The sequence below is a fragment of the Macrotis lagotis genome, chromosome 4 (genome assembly GCF_037893015.1).
Source record: "Macrotis lagotis isolate mMagLag1 chromosome 4, bilby.v1.9.chrom.fasta, whole genome shotgun sequence".
Lineage (NCBI taxonomy): Eukaryota > Metazoa > Chordata > Mammalia > Peramelemorphia > Peramelidae > Macrotis > Macrotis lagotis.
Window position 1 is genome coordinate 80530275 of NC_133661.1, and position 18973 is coordinate 80549247.

General features: G+C 37.4%; 1 protein-coding gene across 1 annotated transcript in view; it reads right to left on the reverse strand.

The window, feature by feature from the left end:
• TBC1D12 (TBC1 domain family member 12) overlaps positions 1-18973 on the reverse strand; it is a 133477-nt gene that overhangs the window by 16600 nt on the left and 97904 nt on the right. Inside the window, 5 exon segments of the mRNA XM_074233334.1 lie at positions 10992-11063; positions 12013-12107; positions 13466-13546; positions 17910-18016; positions 18337-18454. Of these exon segments, the coding sequence (XP_074089435.1) occupies positions 10992-11063; positions 12013-12107; positions 13466-13546; positions 17910-18016; positions 18337-18454 (473 nt within the window).

An 18973-nucleotide genomic window follows, 5' to 3' on the forward strand; every position in this document is an offset into this window, starting at 1 on the left:
TCCAACAAAGGCAAATAGTAATTAAGAGTTCACCATAATCAAATCTCTAATGAAATGGCATGTTTTTTAAAAAATATTAAATTTTATCTATTACAATCTATCTCACATTGTATAGAGGCAGTAATCGAATCAGATGCTTTTACTGCTTAGTAACCTGCACCCACCTAGTCTAATGCTTTCTTCTTTTCAAATTCCCAGCTATTACCCTATTATTGAATCATTTCCTCTATCTATCCAGAACAAAGTTCAATTGTCTCCTCACTTAACAAAACACTACTATCTTGTTAAGAAAAAGGGTAACAGAGCGGCTAGATGGCGTAGTGGATAAAGCACTGGCCTTAGAGTCAGGAGTACCTGGGTTCAAATCTGGTCTCAGACACTTAATAATTACCTAGCTGTGTGGCCTTGGGCAAGCCACTTAACCCCATTTGCCTTACAAAAAAAAAATCTATTAAAAAAAATGGGTAACTTAGTACCATTGTCATTCCCCATAGGGAGTCTTCCAAATCTTCTCATCTGTGTTCTTATCCATCTTTAATCTGCTATTTTACTGAAAAATAAAATATTTTCTGTGACTCCTTTTTCTCCCATTCTCTTCATTTCAAAACACCTTGAAATAATCTCTTATTTTCCCCTCTTCTCTAGTTTCTAATAGAGTTGACTCTTCTCCCTAAAATGCATCCTTTGGATGCACCCATAATTCCTGTCACAATTATCTTAAACAGGGGCGGCTAGGTGGCACAGTGAATAGAGCACCGGCCCTGAAGTCAGGAGTACCTGAGTTCAAATCCGGCCTCAGATACTTAATAATTACCTAGCTGTGTGGCCTTGGGCAAGCCACTTAACCCCATTGCCTTGCAAAAAAAATACACCTTACAATTACCTTAAACATCCTTCCAATCTTCAATTTTCCTTAACTCCTTCCCTGATGTTTCCAAATATCCTTAAAACTCTTCCATCATAAAAAACAAAACATAAAAATTCTTTAATCCTTTCAAGGTAAAAACCTATTATATTATATTATATATATATATATATGTATATATATATAATATATTATATATTCTCCCTTTCATACTCAAAAGTTTTTATGCCTATTGCTTCTGCTTCTCAAACTTTTGTAATATGGCTTTCTAACTCATTAATTAACTATTCTTTTCTAAGTTAACCAATCATTTCTTAATGGTCTTTCTCAATTCTTATCCTCCTTAAATTCTTTGTTAAGAAAATAAACATCTTGGGGCGGCTAGGTGGGGCAGTGGATAAAGCACCGGCCCTGAAGTCAGGAGTACCTGAGTTCAAATCTGGCCTCAGACACTTAATAATTACCTAGCTGTGTAGCCTTGGGCAAGCCACTTAAAAACCTAATTAATAAATAAGCAAACAAACAAATAAATAAATAAGCATCTGGCACTGTGGACCATCCCTTCTTATTTTTCCTACTGAGTTTTCAAGACACTGCATTCTCTTCCTCCTGACCTATTCCTCTGACTACTCCTTCTATATCTCCTTTGCTAACTAATAATCCAGATCATATTCCCTAAGCATATGTGTTGCTCAAGGTTCTGTTTTAGACTATATTTTCTCTCTTTCTCTCAGTGAGTCATCTCCCATGGAGTTAACTATTATTTCTATATAGGTAATTCTCAAATCTATAGATCCAATGCTAAGCCTCTCTCTTAGGCCTCAGTCACTCATCTTCATCTATTTGATAATTCATACTGTTTATACTATATAGATTTCATACTCAATGTCACCAAAACAACTCTTCCAAAACTCTCCTCTTTCCCTTTAATTTTATATTTGAAAGTCTTTCTCCTATCACTTACATTAATTTCTTATCGTCAGAATTGTTAAATTTTACCATAATGTGTCTCAAGAATTTGCAGCCCAAGGCTAGAGGCAATCTGTAGATTTTTCCAAATGACCCATGGTTTTCTATGTTCAGAAGTTCCAGGTAGTTTTCTTGTATTATTACTTGTATTCTGGTATTCACATTTTCTTACCTGTCATGTTCTTCTATGAGTTCTATATTTTATAAGCTGTATTCATGTTTCTTGTCTTTGAGATCAATTATGTTTTCTTTTCCTTTTTTTTTTAGGACTTTGCAAGGCAAATTGGGTTAAGTGACTTGCCCAAGGCCACACAGCTAGGTAATTATTAAGTGTCTAAGCCTGGATTTTAACCCAGGTACTCCTGACTCCAGGGGCAGTGCTTTATCCACTGTGCCACCTAGCCACCCCATATGCTTTCTTTATAATGGAGATTATGCTTTCTCTCAATATTATTGTTTTTTGCTTCTCTTCTTCCAGGATTTTTATTTCTATTTTCATTTCCATTCAAATTATTTTCTCTTGTTTCTCTGGTAAGATTTGCCACCATGCATTCAAATTTTTCTATTCTGCCAATCTTTTCTGCTATGTAGATCATAAATTGGCCTTTTCTCAATAGGGGCAAGCACCTGGACTGGAATCAAAAAGTCCTGAATTCATATCCAGTCTGAGAAGTCTGAGAAACTTACAAGCTATGTGACCCTGGACAACTTAGTCACTTAACTCTTCATCTCAGTTTCCTCATCTGTGAAATAGGAATAATAATAACAACTCCCTTAAAAGGCTAAACAAGAATCAAATGAGATAATAATTGTAAAGTGCTTCACACACAGCCTGGAATATAATAAGCACTATATACATTTTAGCTATTATTATCATTATTATTTTTATTTAAATAATTCAGAAACATTCTGCTGCAGTTCTATGATCTCTTGGAAATAACAGGGTCCTCTGCCTTACTAGGTATTGATTCATTTTCTTTTTTATAATATTTGTTCACAGATGCCCAAAATCCCAAAATCTTTCTTTTGATCTAGAGGTCATTTCCTCTTCTGGTATGATCTAATCGTTTGGGTCCCCTGCTCTGCTCTGCTATTTTTCCTTTCTTTCCCCTGCTGCTTACTGTCTGCCGTCTCTGTGGATGTAGCTTCCTAGGGGGATGGGCCTCAAAGCAGTCTCTGCCTCCTCCCAGAGTTCATCATCTGCACCAAGCAACTGGCAGGTGACCAGACCCACCCCACTGGATGCAGGACTCCTTCCCTCAGGCTTGATGGGGTGTCCCATAATCACACACACACACACACACACACACACCCTACCTTGGGGTGCTCTATTCAGCACAAAGTGGGGGGGATATGTGAGGTATGGGGATGTATAGAACTGACCTGCATGAAATGCATGTGGTTTGGACCCTGATGGGAGATGTGTTGAGATTATGAGTGAAGGAACTGGGGACTGACCATCTCTGCTGTCAATTGTTTTACCTCATTTTGGTTCTTGGTATCCTAAACTATGGAGACAGCTGAAATTTCTTTTTTTCATTAGCACAATTCCAAACTTGGAGAGGCATGAGAAATGGTGAGGACAATGCAGCCAAACTCAAAATCTTGCTTTCCCCCAAAATAACACTCCAACTTCCATCTCCAAGCTTCTATATGGCCATTTCCCTAATCATTTTCACCTCTCACTAAACTACCCATATGAAGCCTCCACCCCCCAAATTATCTTGCATTTATTTTGCAAATGTTTTCAACATAGTCATGTGGCTATATATGGCTGCTGGCTCTGCCCCTCTGGACACATGTCACTCAATTTCTCAGTGCTCGTCTTTCCAAAGCTCTACATTATAGAAAAGGGATGCTAATATATATATACACACACACTGGTAAAAGGAGATGTTTCATGGGGGAGTACCCAGTCTATAACCCTGATGTCCACCTATACATGCTCTCCCCCCCCCCACAGAATTTAAACTTCCATTCCTGTCTCAGAATTCTCAACAGGAGATGCAATAAATATTTAACAAAATCACTGACTCATTGCTCTTTCACTAGAAACTATGTAACATCAAGGAAAAAATAAGAAGGCCCCAACATGTAAATAAAAACTGCCCTGATAAATGGGTGTGTGTGTGTGTGTGTATTTGGATTCTGAGATGAAATAGTAGAAGAGTATACATGGCAATGACATCATTGATCCATGAAAGTCCAGCATTAAAGAAATAAGAATTCTGCCACTCTCTGCCCTAGATAGATCATATCTATAGTACTGTGTTCAGTTCTTGGTGCTATATTTTGGGAATGGTATGGATGGGCTACAGTTCACCCATAGGAGAGTGATCAGCTCTATGAAAGACCTGATGACCAATCAATCAACAAATAAGGATTTGTTAAATGCTTACAGCCATGGGTCAAGTCTGAGCTAAGCACCTAGAATACAAAGATAAAAATGAAAGTTTTGTTTTCAAGGAATGTACATTTTCTACATGAAGATATTTTACAGAAAAGTAGAGAGAAAATTTGGGGGGGGGTGCGAAATAGAAGGCTCTAGAAGCTGGAAGCGAGGCTGACATTAAGAAAGGTTATCATGTAGAAAGTGGCAGCTGACCTAAGCTTGGGAGAAAACAAAGGGATTCTAAAAAAGATGGAAGAAAAAAACACATTCCAAGTTAGGAGATCAACTTATATATAGTATCATATGTGAGGAAATGTAAGACCGGTTTGCCTGGACTACAGAAGCATGAATGAAAAAATGGATAATCTGGAATAGTAGGTTATCAAGTACTTTAAAAGCCAAACAGAGAAATTTATATTTGATCCAAGGAGTTTATTTACAAAACTGTGTTTTGTGGGAATGACACAGCATTTGTTTAGAGAAAAGATTGGAGAATGGAGAGAATAGAGGCAAGGAGCCTAGGAGGCCATCTAGGTGAAAAGTAACATGAGTTTGATCTAAGGTGATGGCCAGGTGACTGGACAAACGGGGTCAGATCTAAAAGATACTGTGGAGACAGAATTGTTAAAATTTGGCAACTGCCTGTCTATGCAGGGAGGGAGAGTGAGAAGCTGAAGAGGATGAGGAGATTATAAAATAGAGTGCCTAGAAGGATGATATTGCCTCAAGAGAATTAAGAAAGTCTGAAACAGGACATGTTTTAGGAAACTCTATTTGGGGCATGTTGAATTGAAGGAACTAATCAACCTGAAGAAGAAAAAACTCAAGAGAAATATGCAACCTGCCATTAGCTATCTGAAGACTATCAAAAGGAAAAGAGATCATATTTGTTATGCCTTGCTCAAGAAAACAGAATTAAGACCAATGTACAGAAGTAGCAAATAGTAGAAAAATTTCCTAACAATTAGTATTCTTCAAAAGGAGAATGAATTGACTTTCAAGATAGGAAGATTGGGGCAGCTAGGTGGCATAGTGGATAAAGCACCTGCCTTGGAGTCAGGAGTACCTGGGTTCAAATTCGGACTCAGACACTTAATAATTACCTAGCTGTGTGGCCTTGGGCAAGCCACTTAACCCCATTTGCTTTGCAAAAACCTAAACAAACAAAAAATAAAGACAGGAAGATTATCTAAATGGTCATTTGTAAGCTTTACCACCTTCAATGTTCATTTCAAGTATTTACTATTATCATAACTATCTAGAAAAGAACAAAGATGACAAAGAAAAATTTTTAAAAATTCTGATATGGATGAAAAGTAAATTATTTTCAAAAAGTATTGTGAACAAAGTGATTAAAGTATGCTTGTAATTAAATAGGCAATTGTTCAAAGGTTGTTCTTTTAGTAGGTAAGAAAGCTAATAAAAATTTAAAACAAATTAGTATAAGAAGGAAGAGGTCTGATTTCTAGTCCTGGTTCTGTCAATAACCTGCCATGAGATCTTAAGCATTGATACTTAAGATCTTTTTTTCATCATTTTCTTTTTTTGTAGTATTTCACGCTCAAGTCACGTTTTTTTCATCTGTAAATTGAGTAGGTTGGCCAATCTCTGAAACCCCTCCCAAATTTATGAAAATTTTTTAAGTTACTAACAATCACTTTATAAGGCACATATTGTCAAATATATGACTGCAATGATACTGCTAAACGTAAAGCAATATATTTGAAAACTGTGTGAATTAATAAATAGATCCACACATTTATGGGCTACAAATGTAATATTTAAATTCACAAACGAAAAGCCCAGCTAAAAAGTTTATGTATCATATAACAATGATTTGTTTGGGGTTCAGAAGAATGCCCGGTGATCCAGGCGAGAAGAGAGTCAATATTTTACAGCAATCCTTTTTTTAATCCCTCCCAAATTAAGACTGAACTTTGTTTTGCAGACTGTGGTAAAATTGTCTTTGGTGGAAGGGGTAGGAGGGGAGCGAGTTTCCTTCATAGGAAAGAGAGATAGAAAGGAAAAAGCAAGGAATGGTGCCAGTAGATGTTTGCTGGTAGATGAGAATTATGGTCTAAAATTTGGTGATCATGTTTTCAAGAGTGAAGATTATTTCCCCTTCTTTATAGCTAACCTTTTAAAAAAGGCAGCACAGTACTGTGAAGTTGTTCTCAAAATGTGATTCCCCAGGGAATCCCCAAGATCAGGGCATTTACAAGATGATTTTCACAATAATAATGACATTTTATTTTTTAATATAGTAAATATCAGTAACTACCATCCACATAAACAAAAGTTCTTTGGGTCCTCCATAAAATTTAAGAATGTAAAGGAGTGGGGTAGCTAGATGGCGCAGTGGATAGAGCACCGGCCCTGGAGTCAGGAGTCCCTAAGTTCAAATCCAGCCTCAAGACACTTAATAATTACCTAGCTGTGTGGCCTTGGGCAAGCCACTTAACCCCATTTGCCTTGCAAAGAAAACCTAAAAAACAAAAAATGTAAAGGAGTCCTGGTAATCAAAAAGTTTGAAAATTAACAGTGTAAAGAAAAAAGATGCTGCCTTGGTGCTAGGAAATCTGGATTCAAGTCCTGTTCTGACATCCCCTGACTGTGTGACAATGGACAAGTCATTTAAGAAGCATGCTGTAGTTAATTCTCAAAGAGAGTAAGGAACAGCTAAGGTTCTTTGCAACCTGCATTGGGAGAGGGAGTCTCCCATATTAATGAATTCCCAGGTCCATATTCACTGACTTAACAAGGGCAGCTAGGTGGCACGGTGGAAAAAGCACTGGCCTTGGAGTCAGGAGGACCAGAGTTCAAATCTGACTTCAGACAAGTGACACTAACTAGCTGGGAGATCCTGGGCAAGTCACTTAAACCTAATTGCTTCACATCCAGAACCATTTCCAGTGGTCCTGGATCCATATCTGGTCACTGGAGCCAGATGCTCTGGAGAAGAAAGGGAGACTGGTGACTTAGCACAGTACCCCGCACTCAAATTGCTATCATGCCATAGTCTTCTTTCAGAATGAAGCACAAACATGCATTACAAGAAAATCTGTGCAACACACTACAGATAAAAAAATGACTGGGGGGGGGGGGGGGCAGAGCCAAGATGGCGACAAGAAAGGATCAGGTCTTAGGTGCTCTCTAATAAAACTCATAAACTAAGAACCCTAACTAAACTTTCGAGAGACAGAACCCACAAAGGGACCCAGTGAGGCAGTTCTCCTACTCAAGGGGACCTGGAAAAGAGCAGAAAGGCTCTGCTCCCCGGGATTGGAGAAGCGGCCTGCCAGAGCGAAAGAACTTCAGCCTCCCGGAGGCAGCCCCAGGGACTGGGAGCCACAGCTCACAGCAGCAGGGGAGTCTCCTGAGCTGCACCCCAGGGAGCACCGGGCACAAAGTGGGGGAACAGCCCCGACCTCTGCCAGAGCGAGCATGTGAAGTCCAGCCCTCAGGGCACACAGCAAGCAGCTTGGCCACTGCATTCCAGATCCAAGAAACAGAAGCAGGCAGCCCGAAAGCAGGAGCCCCCAGGGCATGAGGCCATTGAGCTGAGGGAGGGGAGTGAAGAGAGACTGCAGAGCTCTGTCCTCTGCCCCTGGAACAGGACTCTGGGGCTCTGAACACATTCAGATACTGATAGCAGTCTAGGCCCCCCCATAGAACAGCAGCCCCCCTCCACCTCAGCCCTGTGGCAGAGGGGGGCGCTTATGGTCATTCACAGACCAGGAGGGAGGACTGAGCCTCACACACTGAGACCCTTGTGGGAGTGTCCCAAAAGCTCAGGAAGCACCCCCAAAACAGGCTCAGGCTGGGAAAATGAGCAAGCAGAGAAAAAAGAGGAACACCACTGAGAAATACATTATCTATGATCCCAAGAAGGATCAATATACTCAGTCTGAAGATGAGGAAACACAAGCTCCTGCATAGAAAGACTCCAAGAAAAACAGAAATTGGGCTCAGGCTATGACAGAGCTCAAAAAAGACTGTAAAAATCAAATGAGGGAGTTAGAAGAAAAACTGGGAAAAGAAAGGAGATGCAGGAAAAACATGAAAATGAAGTCAGCAGCTTAGTCAAAGAAATCCAAAAAAAAAATGCTGAAGAAAATAGCATGCTAAAAACCAGCTTAGGTCAAATGGACCAAACAGTTCAAAAAAGTTATTGAGGAGAAAAATGCTTTAAAAAGCAAAATTGGCCAGATGGAAAAAGAGATAAGAAAACTCTCTGAGGAGAACAAATCCTTCAGACAAAGAATAGAATTCAGGGAGATTGATGAATTTACCAGAATTGAGGAATCAATACTTCAAAACCAAAAAAAATGAAAAATTAGAAGAAAATGTGAAATATCTCATTGAAAAAACAACTGATATGGAAAACAGACTTAGGAAAGATAATTTAAAAATTATTGGAATACCTGAAAGTCATGATCAGGAAAAAAGCCTTGACCTCATTTTCAAAGAATTACTACAGGAAAATTGCCCTGATATCCTAGAAGCAGAGAGCAAAATAGAAATGGAGAGAATCCACCGATCCCCCCAAGAAAGAGATCCCAAAAAACCAACACCTAGGAATATTATAGCCAAGTTCCAGAGCTCCCAAGTCAAAGATAAAATATTACAAGCAGCCAGAAGGATACAATTCAAATACCAAGGAGCTGCGGTCAGGATCACACAGGACTTAGCAGCAGCTACATTGGAAGCTCATAGGGCTTGGAATACAATATACCGGAGGGCAAAAGAGCTTAGAATGCATCCACGAATCAACTACCCAGCAAAAATGAATGTCCTCTTCCAGAGAAAAAGATAAGACTTTCAACGAATCAGGGGAATTTCAAATGTTCCTGTTGGAATGGCCAGAGCTGAACAGAAGGTTTGATCTTCAGATACAGGACTCAGGTGAAGCATGGAGATTGGAGGAGAGGGGGAAAATATGAGGGACTTAATGAGGATGAACTGCATGTATTCCTGCATAGAAAAATGACACTGATAATACTCATATGAACCTTCTCAGTTAATAGAGCAGGTAGAGGGAGCTTTTATAGTTGAAGCACAGGAGAAAGCTGAATTTGAAGATAAAATATAGTGTAAAAATGGAGTCAATAGAAAAAAGGGAAATGTAATGGGAGAAAGAAAAAGGAGAGGGGGAACAGGCCAAGATATTTCATATAATAAGATTTTTCTTTATTACAATGAGCTACTGCAATGATATGGAAGGGGGGGCAAGGGGGAATGAGGGAATCTTTGCTCTCATCAGAGGTGGCTAGGAGAGGAAACAGCATATATACTCAATGGGGTATAGACATCTGGAGTAAGAAGGAGAGGGGGAACAGGGGGAAGGGAGGGTGATGTGAGTGATGGAGGAGAGGATGGACCATGGGGAGAGAGTGGTCAGATATAACACATTTTCTTTTTTACTTCTTGCAAGGAGCTGGGATTGGATGGCCTGTCCGGGACCATAGGGTCAGGTGGATTCTGGGCCTAAGGGGTGGTATGGGGGGGCTCAGGGCCTCTTGGCCCCAGGGCCAGGGATCTGTCTGCTGCGCCCCTCAGCGACCCTACAGCAGAGTCAGAGTGAAAGGAGAGAGAAAACATAGTACATGGTAGCGGAGAAATATGATAGGAGGGAGCAATGGCAACAGTGGAAAAATATGGAAGTAACTTTTCGCCATGGACTTATCATAAAGAATGTGACCCACTCGTGACAGAGTTGTTCATGTTGGAACAAAGACTCAAGCACATTTATTATTATTATCATTATTATTATTATTATTATTATTATTATTATTATTATTATTATTATTATTTTTGGGGGGTGCAGGGCAAATGGGGCTGGGTGGTCCACCTGGGGCGGCATAGCAGGGTGATCATTGGGTGTCTGAGGCCGGATTTGGACCCAGGCGCTTCTGGCTCAAGGGCCAATGCTCTGTCTGCCACCCAGCCACCCCTACTATTATTACTATTTTATTTTATTTTGGTTTTTTTTTCTTTTTTGGTTTTTGCAGGGCAGTGGGGTTCGGGTGGCTTGCATGTCACACAGCTGGGTGATTGTTGGGTGCACGCAGCTGGATGTAGGCTTGGATGCTCATGACTCCAGGGCTGGTGCTCCATCCACTGTGCCACCTGGCCATACCTACAATTATTACTATTATTTTTTTATTTTAATTTTTTTTTCTCTCCCCTTTACTTTATCGCTCAAGTGAGTCTATATTTTTTTTGGGGGGGGAGGGGGTATTTTGTTTGCTCTTAAACAAGAATATTTTATTAATGTATAAAAACTTTGTACAAAATGAGAATAAAATATTAAATATTAAAAAGAAAAAAATAGTAAGTTGCAGAAGCACATTTGCAACTTAGGAGTTCTCTTCCTTCTACCATACCTTTCACTGCACCACACTGCCTTCTTTAAAACATACACATTTCCCATTTGAAATGTGATTAATGTAAATAAATGGAGGTTTGAGCATGAAAAAAAAAATGACTATGACTTGTTCTTCCCTCTCCACCTCACCTCCACTTACACCAACTCTACAACAGACTATCTCTTAAGTAGCCAGGGGGCCACTATATGCTACTGATCTCACGAAATTGTGGCAGGGTTGTTAAAAAGCATTTCTAACGCATGTATGAACTTTTACATTAAGTGCTATGTTTAAAGTATATTATTAAAATTCAATATGAAAATAATCTAAAGGTTAATATATTATTTATCATACATTAGAACTAATATTCTAAAATAGGACTAAGGAAAATACTTACATAACCAACATCAGGCCTGTAACATGTATAAGCTCCTAGGATACTATGTAAGACATCATGATAAGGACCACCCTTAATGGAATGGGAAAAACAAAGTTATTTTTAAACTGCATGTTAGTATTCAGATACTATATTTTTCATTTTCAAATTCTAAGATGTCAAATTTTAATATAGTTTTTTCAAAGAGCTTTTCCACTTATTCATTTATCAATATTGCTCAAAATGAATCCTATACTTTTTACAATTAACAAAACAATTCTATATTAAAAACACAGCTAAACAAAATGTCTTCATAATTTATAAAGCCTAGATAAATTAAAATGTTTTCATTTTTATGACTTAATATATCAAAACATGCTGTGCCCAAATTAGTTTGTTTAGATGCAATGAATTCAGTAGAAAAAAATAATAAATTAACTTCAAAAATCAGAAATCTTGATAACAAACTTTTAATCTCATTATGCTATTTATCAAAGAAGAAATGCAAGTCTAAAATGAAGATAACATCGTAAAATATGGTCAACAGCAATAAAATTTAATAATCCTGTTTTTTAAAATCAAAAGTAACCACATTAATAAAAGCTTGAATGCAGATAATTATTTCATTATCACTTTTAAGGTCTTGAGCATAACAGGAGTTCAAGAAATACATTAAAAATTTCTGAGATAAGCTTTACATTTTTCCTACTGATAATGAAAAAAGGCCTAGTAAGAACAAAAAAAATCAACAAAACAAAATGTTTCATTAAAAATAAGGAATCATTTAAAATCTATTACAGAACTTTATACACATTTACTCCAAATGCTTGGCACAAGGCAGGTGCTTAATGAATTCCTACTGATTGGCAGCATTAGTTGTAATGCACTTTGAATAATAGCCCTAGGAAATAAGCTTCAACTTTAACATTTTTCTATTTATTTTTTAATTTAGTCATTTTATAGACTGTGATTAGACAGTTTGCTCCCCTGGTTATTACAACAAGAAAGGAGTATTTTTAATAAGTTGAGTAAAAGGCCTCACCTTCTGAAAGATATAGAGAGAAGGGAATGTGCGGGATATGTCCAGTTTAATTAATTCCAGACTTGCTTCCCGATCAGCAACAGATACACCTAGATCTGCCAAGTAAATAAAATAAAATAATTACTTGGCTTCCATCAGATGTATATGGAATGAATACATGCAATGTGTTTAATTTAATAAAAATCAAGCCATAAACCAAAAGAACCTAAAGTTGAATTACCAAGAACCTGAAGAAATTGCTATCTCACTTCTTAGTGTTTCTAGTCTCTAATTCATTCAGAGGATTAATCACCTGGCATGTTGCCTAATTATTCTCTTACAGAAAATGAAAACACACTTTTTTCAGTCAATACTCCCTAAAAAGATGCCTAAATGAGAAACAAGGAAATTCTTGAAAGCAATAACTGCTATCCTTAGACCATGCACATAACAATTCTCTCTTATTACACGAGGAAGCTGAGAACTAGAGAGATTAATTGACTGTCTAAGGTCATGTAGGAAGTTAAGTATGGGGGCAGCTAGGTGGCACAGTGGATAGAGCACCGGCCCTGGAGTCAGGAGTACCCAAGTTCAAATCTGCACTCAGACACTTAATAATTCCTAGCTATGTGGCCTTGGGCAAGCCACTTAACCCCACTGCCTTGCAAAAACCTTAAAAAAAAAAAGAAAAGAAAGAAAAAAAAAGTAAGTTAAGTACGAAAGCAGGCAATGGTCTTTTGACCCCAGATCTGATGATCTTTTTTCACTTTCTTTACATTTCTATAAAACTCAATGTCCCTATTTTGTCCATTCATAGGTTCCATCCCATTCTGATCAGCAAAGGAGCTCTGGCCTATCCAGTTTATCCTTCATAGACACCCCTTCACTCTGCAGAGTTCATTATATTAATACCAAACTGGAAATCTGACTGATTCTCTGAAGCTGAGAATGCCAAAGCTCAAGAGGTTAGCTGAATTCAACTACACCAGAGGAATTCAGTCTTTTGTCCCCTTATCTATCTTTAGTGTTCTTTTCCAAGTGTTGAATCTCCTTTAACCTTTTATTACAATTTAAAATTAAGTAGATCATTCTATTTGTAGATTAGAGAGGTAGCAGCACATGGTGGAGAGAGCACCAACCTCCAAGTGAGAAGATCTTCTAGATTCAAGTCCACCTTTTATACATACTAGCTTGTAAGACCCTAACAACATGATACCTTTTCAAAGCTGCAGGCAACTCTTTTAAGACTATAAATTGAAGAGGAGATGCTGACTAGCACTGGTAGTTCTGGCCCTGAGAGTTCCATATACACATCTGAGAAACAAGGATATTAGTCTGTCTTCCTTTCCCTATAGGGTTATAAAAGGATCAAAAAGCACTAAACAAATACATTAATAGTGCACTAATAACAATTAACAAAGACTCATACTGACAATTATAACTAAAAAAAATCTGATACTTGACAAGGACACACCTTCCACATCATTTTCTGTACTTGTTTCACTGAAGCTTTTCCATCGTTCCTTTGCTCTGGAGAGGAAAATTTCATAAAGTTCTGCAAAAAAAAAAAATACAAACAAATAAAAAAAATAGTTTAAGACCAAATAATAAGAATGGAACACTTATGCTCAAAAATTTACTAACTTCACACATATAAGTGTCAAATAATCAAAATTCTCCTAGCCCAACAATACAGTTGATATAGCACTATGAAGCTGACAAGCATGATTTCTACCTTGGGCTCAACCCAAAGGACATCATTCCTGCCTACAGTAAATCACCAACAATTCACTGAAGCTAGGAAGCACAGTGGATAGTGTGATGGACACACTGGACCTCAAGTGAACAATAAATGAGTTCAAATACTGCTTCAGACATTAGCTGTGTGATCCTGGGAAAATTCCTTAACATTTCTAAGCCTGTTTCCTCATCTATCAAATGTGAATAAGAGCACCTACCCCACAGGGTGGTTTTGAGAAACAAATAAGATACATACAAATATATATTAAGTACCTGGCAAGCCTTAAAGGTGCTATTTAAATGATTGGTATTATTATGATTTGGCAGCTAATCTTTGGCTTTCTGAGAGAAGGAATCATAATTATTAAGCACATAGTAGGCACTTGTGCCAAGCTGTGAGCTAGGTGATAAAAAGATGAGATCACTTAAACCCATTACCTTTCCACATTCAGGAGGAACATATGATTCAATAGGGATATGTAACTTAAAATGCAGAGAAGATGGCAACTGGGGAACCAGAGAGGTACTGGTTGGCTGGTCAGGAATAACTTTATGCCTGAAAGGAAAACCTGAGGTTCTCAGATACAGAAATAAAAAGGGGCTTAATTCTAAGCCCAAGGTGGGTAGACACCAGGCAGCCAGTCTATTTGTATCATATATTTAGGGAAATAATGTATAATAATTTACAAAGACAGGTTGGAACCTGGCCATGAAGGGTTTTCAATGCACAAGGAGTATTTTACATTTGATCCTAAAGAAAATAAGGAAGCACTATTATTTACTGATTGGCTTGTCATCAAACTATTTTGTAAAACTTAGTTATTATTTTAATTTTCAGGAGAGGAGAGTTACAGAGATATCTGCACTTTAGAACAATCATTAGAGAGCTGTGTGAAGGACAGAATGGCAAAGAGAAAGATTGGAGACAAAATCACTAAGGAGATTTTCAGTAATCAAGGTGATATATGACAAGAATCTAAACTGGAGGGGAAAGGCTCAAAAGATATTGTATAGATATACTAGATTTGGAAAAACTTGGCAAATGAATGGATATGTGCAGTCAAAGATGACTCAGAAGTCATGAAGTGAAGAGAAAGATGATGGTGCCCTTGATAGAAAAAGGGAAACTTGTAAGAGGAATAGATTTTGAAAGGGAAAGAGTTTTGAACATATTGAGTTTGAGATCCAGTCTGACAGTTGATGATAAAGAAAGATTAGCTCAAGAGAAAGATTAGGGCCATGAGTTCAGAGATATAGGGCTAAAAGAGACTTCAAGAAGCAGCTAGGTAGTGCAGTGAATAGAACACTGGCCCTTGAGTCTGGCTTTGGACACTCAATGATTGCCTAGCTGTGTGACCTTGGACAAGTCACTTAACCACATTACCTTAAATAAAAATTTTTTAAAAGGGGACTTCAAAGAACATCTGAGAACTCCATTTTTGTTTTATTACAGATAAGCAAACTGTGGCTCAAGGAGGTTAAATGACATTTCTAAGGTTTTGTTGAGCATCAGAGGCAGTTATCATGCTAAATCTAGGGAGTTATCTGCATAGAAAAGATCAGCTTACCATGGTAGTTGATGAGAACACCTGAATATCGAGAAAGAAGAGAAAAAGTTCCAAGAAAGTGTTAAGAGTAACCCTATCTTAGATGATAGGACATAAATAATGAGCAAGAAGGAGAAACCACACAAGTAGCAAGAGAATCAGGTATAGTGTCATGAAAACTCAAGAGAAGAGGGTGCCTGGAACCCAGTGTCAAATGCTGCTGAGAAGTTAAGAAAAAAAATCACTAGAATCAGTATTACCAATTTAAAGAAATTGGGTGATTAATAAGATAAATTATGAAGTTAGATGGCAGAAGTATTTTTCATGATGGGGGTAATCTGAGCATGTTCACAGGCAACAAGGAGAAAGTCAAAAAGAAGAAATAAATTCAAAATGAGGTTGGCAGTAAGATTATGGGGGCTATTTCCAGGAGGATAGAAAAAAAAGAAGAACAAGAGTATACATACAGCATCTGGTCTTGGCAAGAAGAATAGAGGCTTTAGAAACTGGAGAAATTAGGAAGAAAGAATAGGGGAATGATATCTAGGCATTTTGATAGAAAAGGGGATAAGAGGGAGTATCAAATGAATGTCCTCTGTTTTCTCAGTTAAATAGGTGCTAAGATCCTCTTCTAAAAGGGTTGGCAAGGGTGATAGAGAAGGCTTGAAAAGCTCTGGAGTAGTCGTTGTGGTGAATACAATAAAGAATCAGGTAATAAGGAGAGAAAGAATACGAAAGGGAACACCAACAGAAAATAAATAACAAACTTGTAATGGACCCAATCAGCACCTCTGTTTGACTTCATTAAACAGATATCATCAATATATGAGTAGGAATGGAGAAAGCAGATCCACAGATAGATTGTTAGAAGGGATGAGGGACAATAGAAGTAGAGAAAAATGTAAGAATAACTAATTAACTTTTGGGTCAATATTAGAAGAAAGGAAAGCAACCCCCAGAATAACAGTGATGGTCTGGGACCTTACTAAGGGCCACAGTGGAAACTTGCATTCCTAACATCCTTCAATCATTTGTACAATGGCAAAAATGTCTACTATAGATTATCACCTGTAAAACCCTACTTGTTCCCTATTAGCACTCTCAACCAAGAGTGTGTTCACAGAAGACTCTCACTACCAACCGCCATCCTTGTGAGATCTCTTATAATCTCTTACACTCTTGCTTTCTTTTACACTAACTGCCACTATCCCAATTTAGACTTCATTACCTCTTATATGGACTCAACTCTTTTTTTCATACTTAAAAGATTTTATTTATTTTGAGTTTTGCAATTTTTCCCCTAATCTTACCTCCCTACCCCTTACCCCTCACCAACCACCCCCACAGAGGGTAATTTGCCAGTCTACATTGTTTCCATGGTATACATTGATCCAAAATGAATGTGATGAGAGAGAAATCATATCCTTACGGAAGAAACAAAATATAAGAGACAGCAAGATCAGACAATAAGATATCAGTTTTTTCCCCTAAATTAAAGTTAATAGTCCTTGGTCTTTGTTCAAATTCCACAATTCTTTCTCTGGATACAGATGGTATTCTCCATTGCAGACAGCCCCAAATTGTGCCTGATTGTTGCACTGATGGAATGAGCAATGGACTCAATTCTTAACTACTGTCCTTGTCTCCTATTTATGTTTCCCATGCCTGTCAAAAACTCTTATTGCAAAAGCCTGATCTTCTCATTCTTATATCTCATTCCCTCCAACATACTCTTGTTGCTTAGTAAATATAAAACAGGCTCCTCCATGCAGCATTCAATGGTTTTGAGAATGCCTTTATTACATACTCTTCTATTCATGCACTACCAGTGTCTCCTTATTCTTTTTCTGCCCTGTCCTCAGTGCCAACATACACACTATCCACCATATCTGGAATAGTGGTCTCCAAAATCTTGACCTGCTGAAATCTTTCAAATTCTACTTCTGATGCTTCTCATCTTCAAGAAGTTATTCCATCCTCTCAAGATTATATAATCTCACCAATGTTAAGCCTGTCTGGACCCCTTCTGTTCTTATAATAAAGTATTTGGATTTGTGAATGAATAAAAAAAGTATTTATTAAATCAGAAGAACCAGGCAATAACAATTGACAAAAATTTCCTTGGTCCTTGGAGATATTCTTAAAATTCTAATCCATCTAATATTAAGTGCTTACCCTAAACACTTAAAATTTTAGGAATATTTAAGTAGAAAAATCAGGACAATCTCTCTTCTCAAGGAGCTCACAATCTAACTGGAGGATACAGTGCAGTTTAGATCAATCAAGCAAAGACTGAATTTGGAGTGAGAGAACCAGGCTTCAAATCTGGCATATACATTTATGATCTTGAGCAAGGAATTTTCCATTTCAGTTTACTCATCCCATAAATAAGAACGCTGTAGGATGTTTTAATCTATACTCTACTCCTCCCCTCTCCTCAACTAAATTATCTGTAGGCAGAGACTGCATCCTTTTTCATATTTGTATCCCCAGTGCCTAGGAAAGTATGTAACATGCGAGTGCTTAATGTCCTTTGAATTTAATTGAACACACACAATACTACCATACACATACCACAATACTACCATACCACATACACTGGTATAAATGAGAACATTCTGTAATACAAACCAGGAGTGATATTAAGTTCATTTCCCACAGCTAGACTCCACACTTTCCCACGAACACTAGGGGGCAGTCCTTGCCACCACAATTCTCGAACTCTTCTTGTACTACGCCTTGAAATAAAGGGAGGGGGGACAGAAAATGTTATTTAATAATCAAAATAATGGTTACATCATGACTTACCTAGCCAACAACTTTTGGGAAGAATGCAATGACTTCTTTCTTTAGATTTCATGTTACCAAAGTACAAAAACTCACAAAAGCAGAGCATTTCAAAAGAAAGCAGTGATAATTTTTGAAGAGAATCAGGATCTATAATTATGACTGGATTCAAACTACAGAGCCAGAGTCAAAAGACAGATGAGAAATAAGAAAAAAACTAGAACAAAGATACATAAAAATACATAATTTCAAGGAAATTTTGCTTACTTACATTCCTTCCCAGTTTGGTAGTATCTCATTGACCCATATCACCATCGCACTTGCAATATTCTCTTCTTGTTTAAACCGTTCTTTCATTATTTGTTTTCTTTTATGTGCTTCTTTAATTTCTGCATTAAACATTAAAGAACATAATTATTTTAAATAAGCCACTAAAACTCTAAGTTTATAAAAAAAGGTTACTTCTATATCTACAAAGCTACACTTTTTAAAGTTTTTTGATTACTAGAGTAAAGAGAAAAAAATTCAACTTTCATAATACTTAGCATTTCATAACTAGTAGTGGAAAGGTCCAAGGAAAACATCTTGTCTAGCTTCTTCATTTTAAAAGGGAACAGAAGCTCAGTGATATTAAGTGATTCAGTTCAAGGTCACATAGCTAAATAATGGCAGAGTGGAGATTAGAATTCAGGTTTCCAAATTCCTAAGTTGAATGTTTTTTATTAATTTTATTATATACTGTTCTCTCCAGTAATTAAAAAAAAATCAAGACACCTACCAATTTATCAAAGGACCAAAAGCACTTTATTATAAAGGATGGCTTACTAAGCAAGATATAGGGGAAAATGTAGGCTGCCAAAAAAAAAATATCAAAAAGGTTTATTAAAAATTTAAGACCCAATAGATAA